General features: G+C 53.9%; 1 protein-coding gene across 1 annotated transcript in view; it reads right to left on the bottom strand.

The window, feature by feature from the left end:
- Nucleotides 1-17,683, bottom strand: part of PCNX2 (pecanex 2) — a 215,149-nt gene that overhangs the window by 65,593 nt on the left and 131,873 nt on the right. The window contains exons 22-23 of the mRNA XM_054576753.1: nucleotides 13,979-14,087; nucleotides 7,858-7,987 (exon numbers count right to left, since the gene is read on the bottom strand). Of these exons, the coding sequence (XP_054432728.1) occupies nucleotides 7,858-7,987; nucleotides 13,979-14,087 (239 nt within the window). The remainder of the gene's footprint in view (nucleotides 1-7,857; nucleotides 7,988-13,978; nucleotides 14,088-17,683) is intronic.

The following is a 17,683-nucleotide window of genomic DNA, read 5'->3' on the forward strand; positions in this document are numbered from 1 at the left end:
CAGCGGGGGAGGAGGACGCTCCTTTCCTGCAGGTCCCCCCGCGCCAGACGCCCAGGCAGAGGGAGGAGGTCCCCGGGACTCTGGGTTTCATCCCCGGTTTGGCTCTGGGTTGGCCCTTTGGGCCACGGTCTCACTTGCTTGTCTGTTTCCTGCTTTCCTGCGGCCTGAAGTCCGGGGAACCTTCCGCGCAGAGTGCTGGAGCAGGACAGGACAGGAGGCTCCGATGCCACAGCCCGGAGCTGCTCTGGCCCCTCGGCCTGCCTCGACCACCTCCCGTCCCCCACTGCCGTAGGCCTAACTGAGAATGGTTCTTGCTGGTACAGCTTCACTTCTATTTTTTTAGGAAAGTTCAAGCCTTCGTCTATATTCCTACCCTGGTGCTGTGTCTGTAAGTCCCAGGACCCACTGCCGTCCCAGCCTGATGTGGACTTGTGGCAGCTAAACCCTGTCAACGTCTAGATACTTCTCTTTTACCAGCAGGCACACACAGACAATCTCAAAGTGACTCCCAAGAATTCTTAAATTGCTCAGGATTCTTGTTTCCTATGTGCATCCAAACAACTCTGTGTCCCTTCTGGGGCAGGTTCCCAAAACTCCCAGGAAAAGCGAGGGCGCATTTCGATCCTTTTCACAGACGGCTCTGGCCGCACCTCAGGGATGCCCCCCCGCCTCTCTGCACGGGCGCCGGGGCGGCGGGGACCCGGCCGGGCCGCAGCACACAAGCTGGGCCACAGGAGGGAGGCGGCCCCGCTCAGACCTGCCGCTCCCTGGCTCGGGGACCCTGGGAAACCCCAGGAAGGCCCGTAAGAACTGAGGAAGACGAACTTGAGAGCAGATGGCTTGTCCAGGCCTTGTACATGGCCCGGCGTTGTGCTCTCTGACAGTCTAGAGACAGAGCTCCGAGCTTTTGAGCCATGAGCCTCCTGTGGTCCAGTTATTGCCCTGTGGACCCTCAGCCTAATGGTTTGAAGAGTGGTTCTGGGTGAGTTGTGTTGGTTCTGACCTTCCAGAGGGCCGACGTGAGGTTTGGAACCAACGTCTGCTTCTGAGGAGCACTCTGGAGGTGACAGGGACACAGTCTGTCTGTCTCGGCAGCCGCAGCACTTTCCTGTCTCTGGGAGGAGGCTGCAGAATGTGGCCCTTAGGGACTGAAGGAAGCCACCCTGGCGCCTGGCCTCGGGCCCTGGCCGTGACCGCCCCCTCCCAGACAGGCTGCTGAGGAAGGCGCCTCTGTTTCTGGTGCTGAGCAAATGCTCTAATGGGTATTCACCCGTTTGTGTGTGTGTGTGTGTGTGTGTGTGTGTGTGTGTGGAGGGGGGAGGGGAGCATCTGAGAGGCTTCGAGACACAATGGAAAGGGCTTGGGGTTGGAAGAAGACACGACCTGGGTTAGTATCTTGCCTCAGCCGTGGACTTGTTCTGTGACCTTGGCCAAGTTACTGAACTTCCCTGAACTTCCTTGTCCTGATCTGCGAATAGAAAAAATGAAATGCTACTCCCACAGTGTGTGCAGGGACGAGAATGACTATATTTGAGGATGTCACAAGGGTTCAATAAACACAGAAGGATCTGGCTCCCTGCTGTGACCGCCGCGCGCGCCCAAGCCTTTGTTATCGTCAGTAACTAGAACGCAGCGAGGCCCAAGGCGCTCCTGGGGCGGATCGGAGCTCTTGTAGCCCCAAGACGTGTGATGAAGGAGTTTGTGACTTTCATCTCTACAGTAACTATGTCCAGGTGCCTCGTACATGTACCGAAATAAATTATGGGGGGCTTCATCACAAGTTGAAAACTATAAAGCCCTCCCTTGCGTAACTGCGACATGTAATTATAAGCACTGCGTTTCACTATTAACCCACGTGCCATATATATTTCCTGCTTTGTACTTGAGAAAAGAAAATTGCCTTCAGAGAAGCTTGATGCTTTAAACAAAGATTTACAAGCCACGCTTTAAACAGCTCAGTGAGCAGAGACTATCCAGAAAAATCCTCTCCACTCTGAAAAAGGCAAAAAAACATAAAATGAAACGGAGAACTTTCTTTGGCTGTCTAACCAAGTCAGGCAGCCCCCGCGCTGGCCTGCCTGCGGTCATTAACAGATCCCAAAGGAAGGCCAGGTGGTGACAGGCACCCCATCTGCGGGTGGCACATGCAACGGGGCTGGACAGATGAGGGGAGGCATTGAAATCGGCCTCGACGGGAAAGTTGAGTTAAAGCCCTAGGCCGAGAGCTGACAGAGGAAACGTAACGTTCTGATTTTCAGTGAAACACACACAAGGCTGAGATGCAGAAAACCTGGCTCGGCTGCACTCTGATAAAATAACCGGGAGGTTTCAGGTTTTCAGAGGCGCACAAGAGAACAGGACATCTGGCTCACAGGTCATCACAGGTCCCTCCACTATTGGTGACATCTGGAGCAGGCTAAGCCGGGGGGCGGTCAGTCCAGGGACCTTCTCGGTGAGGGGGACACAGATGCCCAAGGTCTAGACCATCTCGTACAAGGACAGTCAGGGCTGTTGGGCCTCAGGAAGGGACAGCGGAGGGAAGGGGAGTTGCCTTCCAGCCGCTGAAGGGCGGGAGCGTCTGCGGGGGAGGATGCTGGCTGCCGACCACCACCAGCAGGGGGACCCCGGGGCCTGTGGGGTCCAGGCGACTCCACGCGGAGCAGATTAGCTCTGTGAAGAGCCTATGGTGTGGCAGACAGAGCTCAGCAGGGCTGCCCAGGGAGGCGCAAGGTCTGTCCCCCCGCAGAGGAGGGAGGGGCTGTGGATATACGGGGCGGAGCGGGGCTCTTGTCATTCCAAGGGTCCAGCTAGCCTCGCCCACGAAGGGGCTGAGAAGTGACCAATGCAAACCCCTTGCAACCAGTTACAATATTTTGATCACATATTTTGTTGTCTGAAAAACCACAAGACAGCGGCACTTCAGAGAGCCCGTTTCTCCTCTAAGGTAGTTGTGATGCTCAGGGAACAGAGCCAGGGGCTGTGACCAGAGGGACATCAACATAAACACAGCACCTGCTGGGGACAACTGACGCGGCAGGCAGCTCGCAGCATGCCGGCTGCGGCGTGTCAGGCGGACAGGACCGTGCCCCGCCATTCCAACATGCATCAAATACGTGTAGACATCAATTAAAAGCTGAGTGACAGCTCTGGCCGGCAGCTCAGCTGGTTAGAGCATCATCCCAGTACGACAAGATCGTGGGTCCGATCCCCAGTCAGGGCACATACAAGAATCAACCAGTGAAGGCATAAGGAAGTGGAACAACAAAGCGATGCTTCTCTCTCTCTAATCAATAAATAGAAGCATGTATTTAAAGGCTGAGTGAGAGGAAATAGAAATATAGGGGGAGAGAAAGAAATGGAGGGACTAAGGAGAGACACGCGGGCGGGAGGTGACCTGCCTGTTTCCCGCAGTGACCCACGCCTCACCTGGTGCTTGTGACTCTCAGAGGCCAAAGACACGGTCGTCCCATTCCTCAGGGAGTTCACTGGGACTCACAGGCTGAGTAATTCCCCAAAGGCAAACACCCAGACGAAAATGTGGGCTGGGGTTTTAATCAAGGCCTGTCTGACCACAAAGCTTGACTTTCGGATGAACCGTCATCGCCTAGGGAAGAGCTGAGGGTTAAGTGACACTGATTATCTTCTTGCTGATGAGGGTGGGACCGAGGACTCGGGGCGCACAGCTGATGTTTTGCAGCCCAGGGACCTAGAGCAATTCCCATCACTCAACGCCTAGCACAGGGCCCTCATGTAGACGCATAATGTATATTTGTTGACAAAGATAATGCCCAGGATGATTTAACGTCTTAAAACCAATCTGGAGACTGTGACAGAAATCATGAAAGCTGAGCTTGCCTTTCAGGTAGCTGTTATATATGTCTTCTTATAGCAACGGTATTTCGGATTTTACAGAAGATTTCTGATGTAGCAAAACAAAGTCAATGTCAATGAAATCTTTCATCCTTTAGGACTGCAGATAGTTAACTCCTTTAGATCCAAGACATTTTCTGAGATACTCGGGACACGAGTCAAATACTTTCTAGCCTAAACATGCGTTCCATCTTAATAACAAAGTTTGGTTATTTAGTGATTGTTTATATATAAAGAGCAGGATGATAAATCATAGTATCAGAATGTGCTTCTAGAGCTCTTCCAAATGCCCTGCCATTAGGGACTTATAAACACAGGCACTATTATGACAGCCCATGGGCCATCGCTGCCTGGGAGTTAAACGGAGACACTGGGCCAGGCTCATGCAGATGGATTTAAAGCCCTTACTTGTCAAGAGAAGACCAGTTTAACAGTGAGCTTTCTAACAATGGCAAATAAAACCCAGACTGAAATTTCCCTTCTCTTTTACACAACGTTGTTGGACTTAGTTCAGCGAAGAAATGGTTACAGAACACCTACTATGCGCATGACCCAGAGAGTCACAGAGATGAGAAATAATCCCACCTAGACATGGAGGTAAGTATGGTCCCTACCACTCCTGGGTAGGACTTACTGATGGCCACAGAGCAAGTTTATTTTCCCAAGACCGCTGCACATCACCTCTAGCCTGCAAGTCCTTCTCGAACCTCACCTCTCATCCCTCCGGAAGTGGAAGCGAACTCCCTCCCTTTGACCACGGGCAGGTGTGGATGGGAACGAGAGGTGGAGGGAGGCAAGGGCAGAGTCCAAGGAAAACCCGTGAGACTCGTGTATGAAGCAGCGCCAGGGGAGAGAGGCTGCCAGGTGGGCTGGAGACTGAGAGGTGCTGTCCAATCAGGCAGCCTCCAGGCACACGTGGCTATTTAGGTTTAAGTTACTTAAGAAGAAAGGGCATTAGGAATGCCGTTGCCCAGCCCCACCAGTGCTGTTTCATTAGCCACACATGCCGGTGGGGCATTTCCGTCGGCGCAGAATTTGTGGGACAGTGCCGGCCTGGGTGGCGTTTCTCCCTGCTCCTCAGTCAGCAGCGAGCCTCCCGGGGTTTGCAGACAGGACGTGGGCTGGCCCTGCGGGAGCGCGAGACAGGGGTGTGTTAGGAGGGGGAGACAGGCGTGTCCCCTGCCCCAGGGAGGGGCGGCCCTGGGGACAGGACAGACCGGCTGTAGATTTCAAGACAGCCCGGTTGGGAAGAGGCTGGCCGCGGCTAAGGGCAGCTGGCGGTTCACTTAGCGGGTCCTTAGAGTATTACACTGGTTTCATTACAGCGGAGGGCTCGCTGGAGACTTGCGAAAACCAAAGCCAGCTTTCAGGGGCCTGAGAGGAAAACCAGAGGACTAGGGAGGGAGGGAGGTGCGGGGAGGGACGGAGAGCCCGGGGAGGGGGCTGTAAGTGCCCTCGCCACACGGGTAGGGGCCCATGCTCACCAAAGCTTCAGGGGACTCTTGTGGCCATACATTTACAGGGACAGGACAACTAGTAAACAAAGACTCTGTCACACGAACTGACTACTCCTCCGCATCAGACTGAACAAAGGTGAGGTCAGCCACATTGACGCCCACTCTCAAGTACAAGCAGCGGAAGGTACAAGTATTTGAAATAAAACCAACGGTTGGAGATAGAGAGAATGAGCTTTCCAGAGCCTTCGCGGCATCCAGATGAGATTCCCGCCCCTTCCCTTCCCGCTGCCCACCGCCCTCACGGCCCTGAATCCCGTCCCTGGTGTTTTAAGCAGAGGGGCTTCCGCACGCCGACGCCTGACACGAGCTGACGCAGACGTTCCGCAGACGGGGGGTCTGCCCCAGGACCTCCCCCCACCCCGCCCCAGGACGCGTTTTCTCCAACTCGGCTCCTTCAGAGAGACTGGTCGAGGCTCGACATCCTCATGCACCGCCCCCCAGAACCCCGCCCCCGACAGGCAGGCTGCCCAGCGGTGCCCCCCTGCCCCCACACGTAACAGACTGCTCAACTGAGGACCACAGCAGAATCGATTCTTTGTGAGGCTGAAAAAAGAAACCCAGATGCTGCTCTGGAAGCCCACATACCCCGAGTCAGACCTGCAGTGTGGGCTGGGCCTCCCACCAGAGGCGACCCTGTCAGGAAGCAGGTCCCTGCTCCGCCCCGGCGTGAGGACGCCCCCTGCAGGAGAGGTTCCCACGGAGACTTCTCTGGCCCCCTCTCTACCCGGGAAGCGGGAGCCCTTTCCAGCTCAGCGGGGGTGTGTGTTGCTTATATCAAGTCGTCCCGGGACAGAAAGACCAGTTCCCAACTCATCTGAGAACAGGACACAGAAAGAAATCTTTTGTGTTGACAATCAAATTTAAAATAAAGTGTACTTCCCTGCCGTTAAAAGCACGAGAGGCCACGCCTCTTCCTCACAAGCGTTTGCCCTTTCCAGAAGCACGGTTTTCAGACTTCCAAAAAGGTCTCCGGAATTGTTTCTCCTAACAAAGCGTAAAAACCAGCCAGTGCTGGGGGTTTACTTTTGTTCTCTGGTTCTGGAAGTCGGCACAACGTCCCTTTAGACACATGCAAAAGGGGGCACTTCTTCGCGTGTGAAATTCAGGACAGCTTTACTTGTCCTGCACGAAGCCCACGGCTCCGAGGACGCCAGGGACCTGGCAGAAACATGAGGCCCCCGCCTCCTCACAGCGTCAGCACCGGCTGCCGCAGGTGCTCCGGTTCGATTCCTTTTCCCTGGACACCCCTGCGTGCGAGCTCATGGGGTGCGAGGCACGCAGGTGTGGTGGCACCTGCCAGCTGCACCAAGCGGGGGCAGGGACTCGCACGCAGAGGTCAGAAAGGCATCCCGGCACCGGAGGCTCACGTGGGATTTCGTCTGCACCAGGCCCTGGTCCAGGCGCTGTATGTCTGTGAACTCACACCCTCCCCCGTTATTTGCCCCCTTTTATGGAAGAGGAGAGAGGGGCCTGGGACACCCGGCGTGAAGGGACGGAGGCGAGGTGTGAGCCCCGGCAGGCGGGCGGGCCTGCTGCCCTCCCCACAGGGCTGAGCGTTTGACGTTCACAGAAGCCGTCCGACGGGAGAAACGGGGGCCGCAGGTCTCCTAACCTACTGTGGGCCTCTGTGCGCCACAAAGGGCGCATTGTAAAGGGCCGGAGTCACGCAGAACGTAGACGTCTTACGGGCCTCGGGTTGGGGTTTGGGTGGCAAAGCACAGGCCCAGCCAGAGAGTTAGGCCAGGGAGGTCTGAAGCAGGCGCTGCCGGGCACGCAGAGCGACACCCGGCCGGGGGACACTGTGGCTGCTCTCAGGCCCTTCCCCACACACCGTCAAGGCCTTCTGAAAACCACCTAGGGAATCATCGTTCCTCTCTCCTCGCCTTCCCTTAAAAACCGACCGCCCCACCCACCGCCGCAGGCCTGAGTAGGTGTATCACCGACCGTCCCAATGCCCTGGAAGGAGAGCACACATCACGTTCTACAAGTGTAACGGTGCTCAGAAACACGGGTGCCCTCTTTCACGTTGCGCTGTGATGCGTGTGCATGACATGAGTATGTGACTCGCATATTTAGGAAGCTCCCAGAGGGAACGTGTGCCGTCCTGGGCCCATCCCGGCTTGTCAGATGACGTGGCACTGGCTCAGACAACCTTTCCAGGGAGGGCAACGCCTCACGTTCGCAGTGACAACTCACTTTCATCCACAACCGCTAAAACCCAGACTGGTGTCCAGCAGCGGCCAGGGTGCGATCAGGCACGTTGTCGGGAGCCCCAAAGCCCAGTCCCCGAACTGGGGAGGCACCCCGGAGACACATGCTTTGTCTCCCTCCCCACCCACCTCCCCGCCGCCCCCCGGCAGGGCAGGGCAGAGCAGAGCAAGGAGCCCGGATCCGTGCGTGGAGGCGGCCAAGGAGCCCGCTGAAGCACAAACCCCAGCGAAGCAAGTCAGCACCCATTTTAGGGTCTTACTTGTAGTTTTTCTCCCAGAATTTCACTGGCCTGACATACGAGGTGATGAAAATGACGCTCCCCAGGAATGGGCTCAAGGGCGTGGAAAAGATGGATGTGGCGAACGTCTGGAAGAAAAGCATGGCAGAATCTGGGGATTTTGAGTTAAGGCGAATTGTCTTTCATTGTTCTATGTCTGGAGAGCACTTAGGATTTTGACTGGTTTATGTGAAAGCCAGTTTCTCACCAAGCGAAGAAAGAAGGGCGTGCCCTTGCTCTATGTACCTATTTGGGGCTATAAAACTTCCAGGAGGAGCTTGCGAGAGCGCCTTTCACCTTCACAATATCAGATGATTCCCATAAAACCCCCAGCGGTCTTGGTGTGATTCACGGCAAAGATTTAGTGTCTCACGTTTGAAAATAATGGCTTCTTTTTTACTAAGATATCTTTAGCTGGACAAAACACACAATGGTACATTTACTAAAGGACAGACTAGCTTTATACACAATTAAAATTAACTTATACTTTTTAAAATCACAGCCTTGTTTGGGAAGGTATCATCTCTATAGAATTTTTCCCCACTACTCAAAAAATATATATATTTTATTATAAATGGAACACAAATGGCTCAATCCAGGTCACGTCTAGGTTGAAAGCTAGAAATATACACCTGTTGAGTCACAGGCTGTGGGTCCTCCCGCATCTCTGCCTTCTATGTGGGTTTCTTACTCGCGTGCCTCACCTTTACACACTCTGGTTGATCAGAAGCGCAATTGTTCAGTATTAAAAACAGTACAGCTAGGACGTTTGGCTTAAAGCCCAACTGGTCTCTGGAAATCTGGAGGAGGTGCCAGAAGGGCTGGTCCCTCTGTGTGGCATTTCCAATCGGAACTCAGAGGTTACTCAGGCTCCAAAGTGCCTTTGACACCTCTCCAGTGTCGCGGCTCAAGTTGCGTGATGGGTAGGGGCGGAGGTGGGACCTCCGAGAACCACTTGGCGCAAACGCAGAGAAGGGAGCGAGCCTTGTGCTGCCCACGGGCCCGTCCCCACGCGTTTTCACAGCTCACGTTTTTGCTTCAGGAGTAACTGTGTCTTTTATTTTTTCCTTGTTATTTACACCTTCAGGTGTGAAATGACATATCCATCATTAAAAATCCATTCTCATGTTGGGAATTGTTTGCATACCAAACATATCTCTATTGTGCTACAATTTAAATCCAATTCCTTCTGTTTTGACCTCGGTTCAGATGGAGAACTTCAGAACGACATGCTGGTGTGATGTCTATTATCACCCATCCGTTTCCTGTTCATCTGAAAGCTGAAAATATCTAAATACCCGGGTTGCCAAACATTCCAAATAAATGATGTCCCTTGTCACTGGAAGAAAAGGGAAGTGCATGGGAGACGCCACTCAGCGAAGGCACTGAAAAAATGCGGGAAGGCAAGGTGGGGTGAGAGAGGGCTCCCTAGCGGGAGTGGGCAGGGGGAGGGGCGTACGTCCGCATCACGGGGTGACAGAGGGCACCGGCCTTGGGACGCAGGAGAACCAGAACGAAGCCAAGAGGGGCGGGGCTGAGCAGGGCCCTCGAGAGGCTGGGATTGCTCTTTTCAATTCCCAGCATTTCCCCAAAGATTATGTTTTCCACTTCATAATGCCAGAAACAATTACCCAGAAATAAGGAGTAAGTGGGGGAAGGAATATTAAGCTATAAATAAAGTTCATTGTGGTAGGAAAGGAAAGGAAATGTAACAGGTCAGAGGCAGGACAGACGTGAGGAGATGGCCTCAGAGGTCATTTTATTTAGGGGGGACCAATAAAGAATATCGCATGCGGGACAAATGTGTAAGACTGTGACTGTTATCGCTAAGGCAGAGCCAAGAAGTGGGGACCCGAGACAGCGGGCGCTTGCGGCCTCTTTATTTCCTACCAAGAGAGCTAAGGGGTCAAGCTAACGGATCAATGGGAACACCCATCAGTAGGAGCTCAGAGGGAGCAGAGAGCAGCCAGCCCCATACGCGCGGACAGAGGTGATCTGGCTAGGTCTGCCTAATTGTCAGAAGGCAATGGTCTGGCCTGGTCTCTGCTTATTAAAAGGGTGAACATTCTCATTTTCCCCTGGGGGTTACAAGCTCAGAAGCTGACAGAGGCTACTGCGAGAGAAAACCTGCTGGAACTGGAAAAAGCAATTTACTAAACAGTGCCCTGCCGGCCGGAACGCTAATCCAATTCCAAAACGGAGCAAATTAGGCCCCTCTCAACGCCAGGATGGAACCCACAGCTTCTTAATAGAGTGGTAAAATAATTAGCATTTCAAAATGACTCAAGACCCAGGGCTGGCATTTAGGAACCTAATAGCTTTGTCTTGATGGCCTGTGCATGTCCAGTTTCTAAACTCTTTGTCCCATTAGATCCTGCTCAGCACCGAGCCTGGACTTCACATAGCGATGTCTACCCTTACAACCAGCTGATCAAGGGTGGGAGGGTGTCCTTGGATATCCACAGGGAGGGGAGCTGAAGCCTGTCACACGACCGCAGGCCTGCACGGTCCCTCTGAAGGCAGGAAGTGGGAGTCACCGAAGAGAGTTTCAGGAACAAAGCATAGGGACCGACGGAGTGTCCCAAAACAGAGCCAGCGCCTTTCATGAAAGTGTTCAGATTTAACATGCATGCTGCTGTCTGAAATACACGCTAATGCTTCTTTTATTCTTTAGGAAATACTAGATGCCAGACATGATGTGCCTGTGTGAGAACGCCCAGCACCCAGACAGGGAGGGACCTGGAAGGTGTGCCTCCCAGACTGGTCTGAATTCAGCTGTGGAATCACAGGGGGAAACCGTCGCCACGGAGCTCTCCTCACAAAGCACGCGTCGCTTCAGGGAGGGCTGCGGATCGGCCCGAGGCCAGAGGTAGGACAAAGGTGGGAACCGCCGCTTCGGGTTTGAAATTCTTAGCCCAACCCCTCAGCCGCAAATTGCCCTCAGTCTAATAATTTTCATGTAATAAACAGGTTTTAAATTCTAGACAGGATACCTTAGACACACTTCAGAAAGAAACACACACCGCCTCACTCCTGCACCTCACTGTCTTTGTTTGAAAGGACTGTTTAGAAAAACTGAAATTAGTGGTGTCACAGAAAGTGACTGCAGTTGGAGGAAAGGGTGGTGCCACATGTTGTCCTTGGCTGGTTCTGCCACAGAACCTTGAAAGGGTTTAGAAATAACACTGCGGGTCTAAGAATAGGAACAGAGAACAGCGTGCATTGTGAGGCTGCCTCTTGGTACGCTAGGAAAAATATATATATTTTAGAGCATCCCAGTTTGTTACAACAGTTGGGAGAATCAAATACTTTAAAAAGCGCCCCCACAAGCCTGGGAGCAAAGGAGGGCGGGGCCGGGGAAAGGGCCGCAGGAAAAAGAGTCCAGTCTCTGAGGTTTCCTTAGGTGGCAGCTGAGGGGTGCACCGCAGGGAGGGCGGCCTCTCTTCGGACCCCCAGGGCTCCAGGCTGTCCTCCGAGCTCGGCAGAGATTGCGGAGAAGGTGCGTCTGAAGGCCATGGAGACGCAGGGTACCCTCCTGATGTGAATCCCGGGGGGAAGGCTGCGGCAGTTTGCACACGTCCGTCCTCCGCTGGGCCGAGTCCTCTCGTCTGCGCACACAGCGCGTGTTTCTGGCACCGTCTCACCTGCCGGGGTGTGTGTCCAGCCTCTGGCTCATCCCCCGCATCAGCGACCGGCCTCCCTGGAGCTCGGCACCTTCGGGCTCAGCGTTGAACACGCAGGGAGTGCGGCTTGACCTCCCCAGCATCTTTGATGTGGCCCTGCCTTGGCCGCCCACAGTTTTAAAAATTATATTGGCTTGACAACCGTAGTAACATAAACAATAAAATATTTAAAAAGTAAATTGAGAGAATATGGAATAAAAAATTATATTGGCTGACTCTTGTCCTTTTGAGATGCTCCTTGTTAGCGAACGGCCTACAGCACACAAACTCTGAGAAAAGCCTGAGGCGCCTTCTAGCCACCCTGGCCGGTCCGGCTCGGGCCAGAGGGAGAGGCTGGGGTCCCGCCATCGGGCTGCCCAGCTGGGAGGCAGTTTTCATTCGTGGCTCCCCCTGGGGCTCCGCCACCGCGGCTGGCACTGCTGGTAGGCGCCCCGCGCACGCGGGGGCTGGGCTGGGGGTGGCGGTCCTGGACTCCTGCCAGCAGGGGCGTGGCTGCTGGTCCTTGACCTCAGGCTGGGCGGGGAACGGTCACCCTTGAATCCAGACCGGCTGGGGGAAAGGCCGTCCTCTCTTCCATGCTGGGTGGGGGACTGTTATCCTTGACTTCAGGTTGCCTGGGGACTGGCAGGCTTACTGGCTTTCTGCCCTGAGGTTGGGGCCAGGGGAGGGGCGGGGCCTCACTCCCCCAGTGCGACCCTTCATCTTGTTTTCTGTGGTGAGTGGGACCAGATACGCGCCCACGATCTTGTTACATTTTCTTTCCGTTACTGACTCCGGTACCTCCTGGGCTTAAACCCAAGGTTCGTCCTTGTTTCTGTCAGCTGGGGGTCTGGGTCCCCGCAGGCCGGCTCGCTCGTGTGGCTGCAGGTCCCCCTCCTGGCCAGGGCTGGCCCAAGGAGCATCGTTACATCTTCCAGGGCCTCTTTGCCTGGGGTCAGCTGCCATTTTTTGCTTTTTAAACGTTTTTGACATGCTAGAGTCAGAAAGCATGGAACGTGGCACTGCCCGTTCAGTGTCTGCTGCTTCAGTCCCCCGCTGTTCTCCCCGCGAGTGGCAGCTTCCCGGAACCGTCCTGTGGAGAATGACCGCCGGCCCCAGGCACCCACCTGCGGGCGGCCACCGGGTCGGAGCCGCACAACCTCTGGGGCCGCCCAGGGGACGGGGCCACGGAAGGTGTGCGCGTTATGGTCTGAAAGCTTGAAGCCACAGTCCGTTAGCTTGACATTCAGCTCAAGGCCTGACTGTGTTCTCTGGCCTCGGGGTGCAGGGCGCCATTCCCTGCCACCTTAAAAGCAGCCAACAGCACCCCCGATGGGCTGCCAGGGACTAGGACTGGGGTCACACACATTGGGGGACAGGAATCCCTGGGGAGGCTTGGGAAGGTGGGGTCCCAGGGTCCACCCCCTGAAAGGTGATGTTAAAAGAATGTGCCAGGCTCAGGGAGGTGCCTACTAAGCAAACTTCACCATGGTTCTGGGGCCAGCAGCCCCTTAATCATGTCCTGGGAAATAGAAAGTTAGAGAGTATCAAATCAGAGGGAAGGAAAAGCTTTGAAGGCACATTTCAGGTCTGAGTCAAGGATATTTGCCTTTAATCTCTCTTTTCAATAAATACTTTTTATTCCTCTCAGTCTCTCCGTCCCTTTCTTCCTACCAGCCTGTGTATACACTCTCTTCCCCGCCCCCACAAACACTCACATACACACACGCATGTGCGTGTGTTCTCTGTCTCTCTCTGCCCACCTGCACGCTGTAAGGCATCAAAGTGATCTTTAGAACAAGCAGCTCAAATTTGTTTTGAAGCAAATTCAACCTGATTCTTATTATGAAAACACTTAAAGACATACAAGGCAACCAAATGAAACTACCAATAATAAAACTAGGTTCCTTGGCTAATAGCAACTGCCAAATAAAACTACAAATTATTTTTTTAGTCTTCAAAGGTTGGGCTAATTCTGTTTGCACCTAATTCTGAGTTTTTGAATATTATTAAGTACATAACAACTAAACTATATCATAATACAACGTTATCTAATCTGTAATGACATATCAAATACATCAACCCGGTCCACACTGTTTAAATACAGGAAATCGATGTGCACTATTTTGCACACGTGGACGACGGAATCATTTAAACGGTCATTTTCCATTTGAAAGACAGGATATCTTCATGCAGATCTGGGCATGGGAAATGGAAGAATCAGAAAAAACAAAGTAACTCCTGAATATGCATTAAGAAGCAGGGAGAGTCCAAAATCAGGAACCATCTTTGAAGGCTACGTGCGCTCTGGGGAATCCAGAGCGCCGCCCCCGCCCCCATTAAACTGTGACCATGAGGACTTGAAAGGGCTCCCATTGGCAGGGTCCGCTGAAAAGCCCGCAGCCGTGAAATACGGATGAAAACGGCAGCGGAAAGGATACGAGGGACCGCAAAGAGCTGAGCAAACACGTGAAACGAGGAGCCCCAAGCCATCTGCCACGGAGCCACGTACGCCATGACGAACTGCAGCTTCTGAAGCAGGTCCCCGAGCTGAAAGCAGAGGAAGAGAAAGATTCGTCAGAGGCGACGGCCACGGGGCGGTGGCGTCAAAGTCACGTAAAGCACACAGGCGCGTTCTGGCTGGGAGGGGGAGGGGAAACGGCTGCCCGCCCCCTTGTCCCTCCTTTGCCCTGCAGGCAAGGCAGGCGCCTGCTGAAGGGTGTTTGGAAACAGCCACAAGGTGATCAAAAGAAACCTAGTGTCGTTCAGTCTCACAAGGTTGATTATTATTTCAGGCCACAGATCGACACGGTGTCTCCCGTTGCCTGTCTCAGAGAACCACGTGCTGCTGGGTCTCCCCGCCTCCATACTGGGCCACTTAGAGGGAGATTGGTGCTCGCACTTGTCAGCACTGACAGTGCTCAAGTTTCTGTGCATTAGGTTCATCCTAGCTCTTCAGCTGCTCTTGTTGGGAAAACAGCTCCAAAGTATTGAATTTCAAGTCGCAAGGACTTTAGACACTAAGAGAGGATGTGGGAATTGTCGTGTTTGCCAGACCGGCCAGCACAGGAAAACGCAAGTTTTGGGGAGAAGCACACTTGGAGGGAAGAGGCCGTCTGCGCACCAAGAATGAACGCGGAGTGCAGGCGGGCTCAGGGGTCCGGGCTGGAGAGCCAGCGCGTGGAAGCGCGGAGAAGGACGGAGAGCGGCCGACTGCCCGGCTGCGGCCCGGGGCCTCGTCGGGGGAGCAACGGACAGACCCCGGACGCCCGCGCCCCCTGCTGTCGCCTCCCCACGGCGTCCGTACGTCGTAGCCTGCCAGAACGCCCCCCAAGCCCCGCAGACACTCTCCGAGCGCACAGACTGTTCCCGGCCTGGGGGCTCCCGGGCCGGCGAGCACACAGGACAACGAAGCACCCTCGCCAAGGCCATGATGTGAAAAGAGGGGAAAATCTCAAATTCTTTTTTTTTTAAATCCTCACCTGAGGATATGTTTATTGATTTCAGAGAGGAAGAGCAAGACAGAGACAGACAGACAGACATCGATGGGAGACAGAAACATCGATCGGGTTGCCTCCTATATGCGCCCTGACCAGGAATCAAACCCCCAACCTTTGGGTGTAGGGATGACGCTCCAACGAGCTGAGCCTCCCGACCAGGGCAAAAAGCTCAGAATTCTTACTTCGGCCCATCCGGTGTTACGTACACCATGAGGGGACCACAGTCGGGAGGCAAAGGTTGGGAAACAGGACCATCCGGGAAAAGTTCAAGGAACTGGCCCCTCCGGTGAAAGGCCAACCCTGTGGTTTTGCAACCAAGACATGAGGTCCCTCTGAACCGCTCCATGCAAGTGTAATGAGCTAACGTGAGGTTAACTAGATTCCTCTCCAAGTCCTCCTCTTGCTTTCCTTGTCCCACTGTAGTCTCACAAATAGCCTGGTTTTAGAGAAAAACTTCACCATAGAATTAAACATCGCTGGGCGGGCCACACAAGATGAGCCAAAGGTAAGTTCTGTCACAGGCACGGCCGACACGAGATTCTCAGCAGCCACGCATGAGTGGCTGCGTATAACCCCGAGGCTCAACGTGTCCACTGGGGACTCCAGCCACTGACCTGGCGGTGGGGAAGGAGAGGGACAGAGCGGGGGCGGAGAGGCAGAGGGAGGGGCAAAGCAACAGAGGAAGGACAAAGGGAGGGTAAAAAAGGAAAAAATGGAGGAGAGAGGTGAGAGGACTGGACGTGAGAACTGGGACGGAATGTGAATTTTGGAGAAGAAAACCGGGTGTTTGTTTTTGCTAATGACTTTCCACTTCCTTCCCTCTGTACCCATGGGAGGGCTGGCTTCTCAGTGCTCTAGAAAGGCCACTTCGGTTTTAACCCTGGACCAGGTAAGGCTTCCTGCACCCCTGCTGGTCGGGGCACCCAGCTCCCAGAGCCGAGACTCTGAGCCCAGTGCCCAGAGCCCGCAAGAACTCGGTTTACTCAGCCATGTTATGTCAGCTCGAGGCCACATCTCTTAGGCTCACATGAAAAAGACTCTTCTCCCAGCACCGCGATTTCTACCCGTTCACAGGGCACCTGCGCAGACCGAGACTGATGGTTTGAACCCAGACTCAAATGCTCGACTCACTTCTGTTAACAGATTTCTTCCATTGCCTTCCATCCCCACCATTAACCCAGCCAGCACAGGAACATGCTAATTACAAAAGAGAAGCCATTCAAACACAGGACTCCAGAGGACACCAAACGCAACAGTCCTGAGAAACGGCGGTGTGTTCTCCTGCATCCACTTGCGCGTGTGTGTCTAACCAAACTCGATGAGACGAATAACCTTTGGACTTGAAAGCTTCTGGTCGCCCCGCTAAGAGTTCTTAGTCTATTTATTGAGAATTAACTTGTGACCCATGCTTGGATGAAAACTGCAAGCATAAACAAGATGACTTTATGTGATGTGTGACCCTTCCAATGCCCTGAGAATGAATCATGGGTTATGCACAGTTATTCATGTTGGGTTTGCAATGTATGTCTCTATCCTGCAAGGTTTTTATTCCACCTTCTGAAAAAGCTGATAAGTAGGTCAGGCATAGCAACTACCGTCAGACAGGCAGCCCCTGGGAAAGCCTCATCTGCAAGTTTAAAGCTCTAACAAGTTCAGCTGGGCTGCATTATGATTACATGACTCTATTACAATTACTTTGTGCTTAGCACAGCAACTTGCATTTACACATAAGCAAAACCAGTCATCAGAGGCAAGCACTCTCCCGCCCTGATTGCAGCCAAGGCCGCAGGTTGCTTCGCTCTTTTTCTATGTGTCTCTACGCCTCGTCTACTTTCACAAACGTTGTGAAGAATAAAATGCGAACTTTGTCAAAGGCTTCCCATAGGCAGCTCATAAAACAGCATCTGCTGTTCTCAGTCATGGACGGAGCGCGCTCCCAACATGCCCGTCCTTTATGTATCTGTGATTCCCCATGTCACGGTCAGTCAGGGCTTCTGTGCAAAGCTCACCAGGAAGAGCGCGTGCTGTGGGCACGTCCGATGCCAGCACAGGGCAGTGGTGAAGAGCGTGCGCCGGCAGGCACGCTGCCAGGTTCGAAACCCTGCTCCCACCAATCGTGGGACGGCGATAGTGCCGCCTCACAGTGCCGTCTGAGGAGGGAATGACTTCACCTTTGTTAGGATGTTGAGCAGCACCCGGCCGCTGTAAGTGCAGCATAAGAGTTTGATAAATAAATATCAGGACAAGTCTTATTTTCAGGATGACTGAGCTCACAATCAGGAAATTCTCACGTCCCCTCTAAAACAAGGGAAACTCACCAAGTCCAGGTCCTCCTGTTCTTGAGAGGAGGAAGCCAGTGCAGAACGGAGGTGCAGGGAGGCCAAGTGCGCTGCCGAGGACGGGCGGGGGTCACTGGTTCACGCGAAACCAAAGGCCAGAACTCCTGACTCTCCATCCAGTGGTATTTCTACCCCCGGAGGCCTGGAGCCTGGGAGCCTCTGTGAAGGGCGGCAGCGGGAAGGCCTGCCTGAGGGATGGGTCTTCCCCTGGGCCTTCCTGCTGGCAGCCAAGGGGCAGGGTCGCAAGTGTGCCACATGGGGGCTGCAGCCACAGCCAGGGTCCTCTTGTCCATGTGCCCGGGGATGA

Source organism: Pteronotus mesoamericanus, unplaced genomic scaffold, assembly GCF_021234165.1.
Source record: "Pteronotus mesoamericanus isolate MK-2021 breed Mesoamerican mustached bat unplaced genomic scaffold, CSHL_Meso_final contig_347, whole genome shotgun sequence".
In the NCBI taxonomy this organism is placed as follows: domain Eukaryota; kingdom Metazoa; phylum Chordata; class Mammalia; order Chiroptera; family Mormoopidae; genus Pteronotus; species Pteronotus mesoamericanus.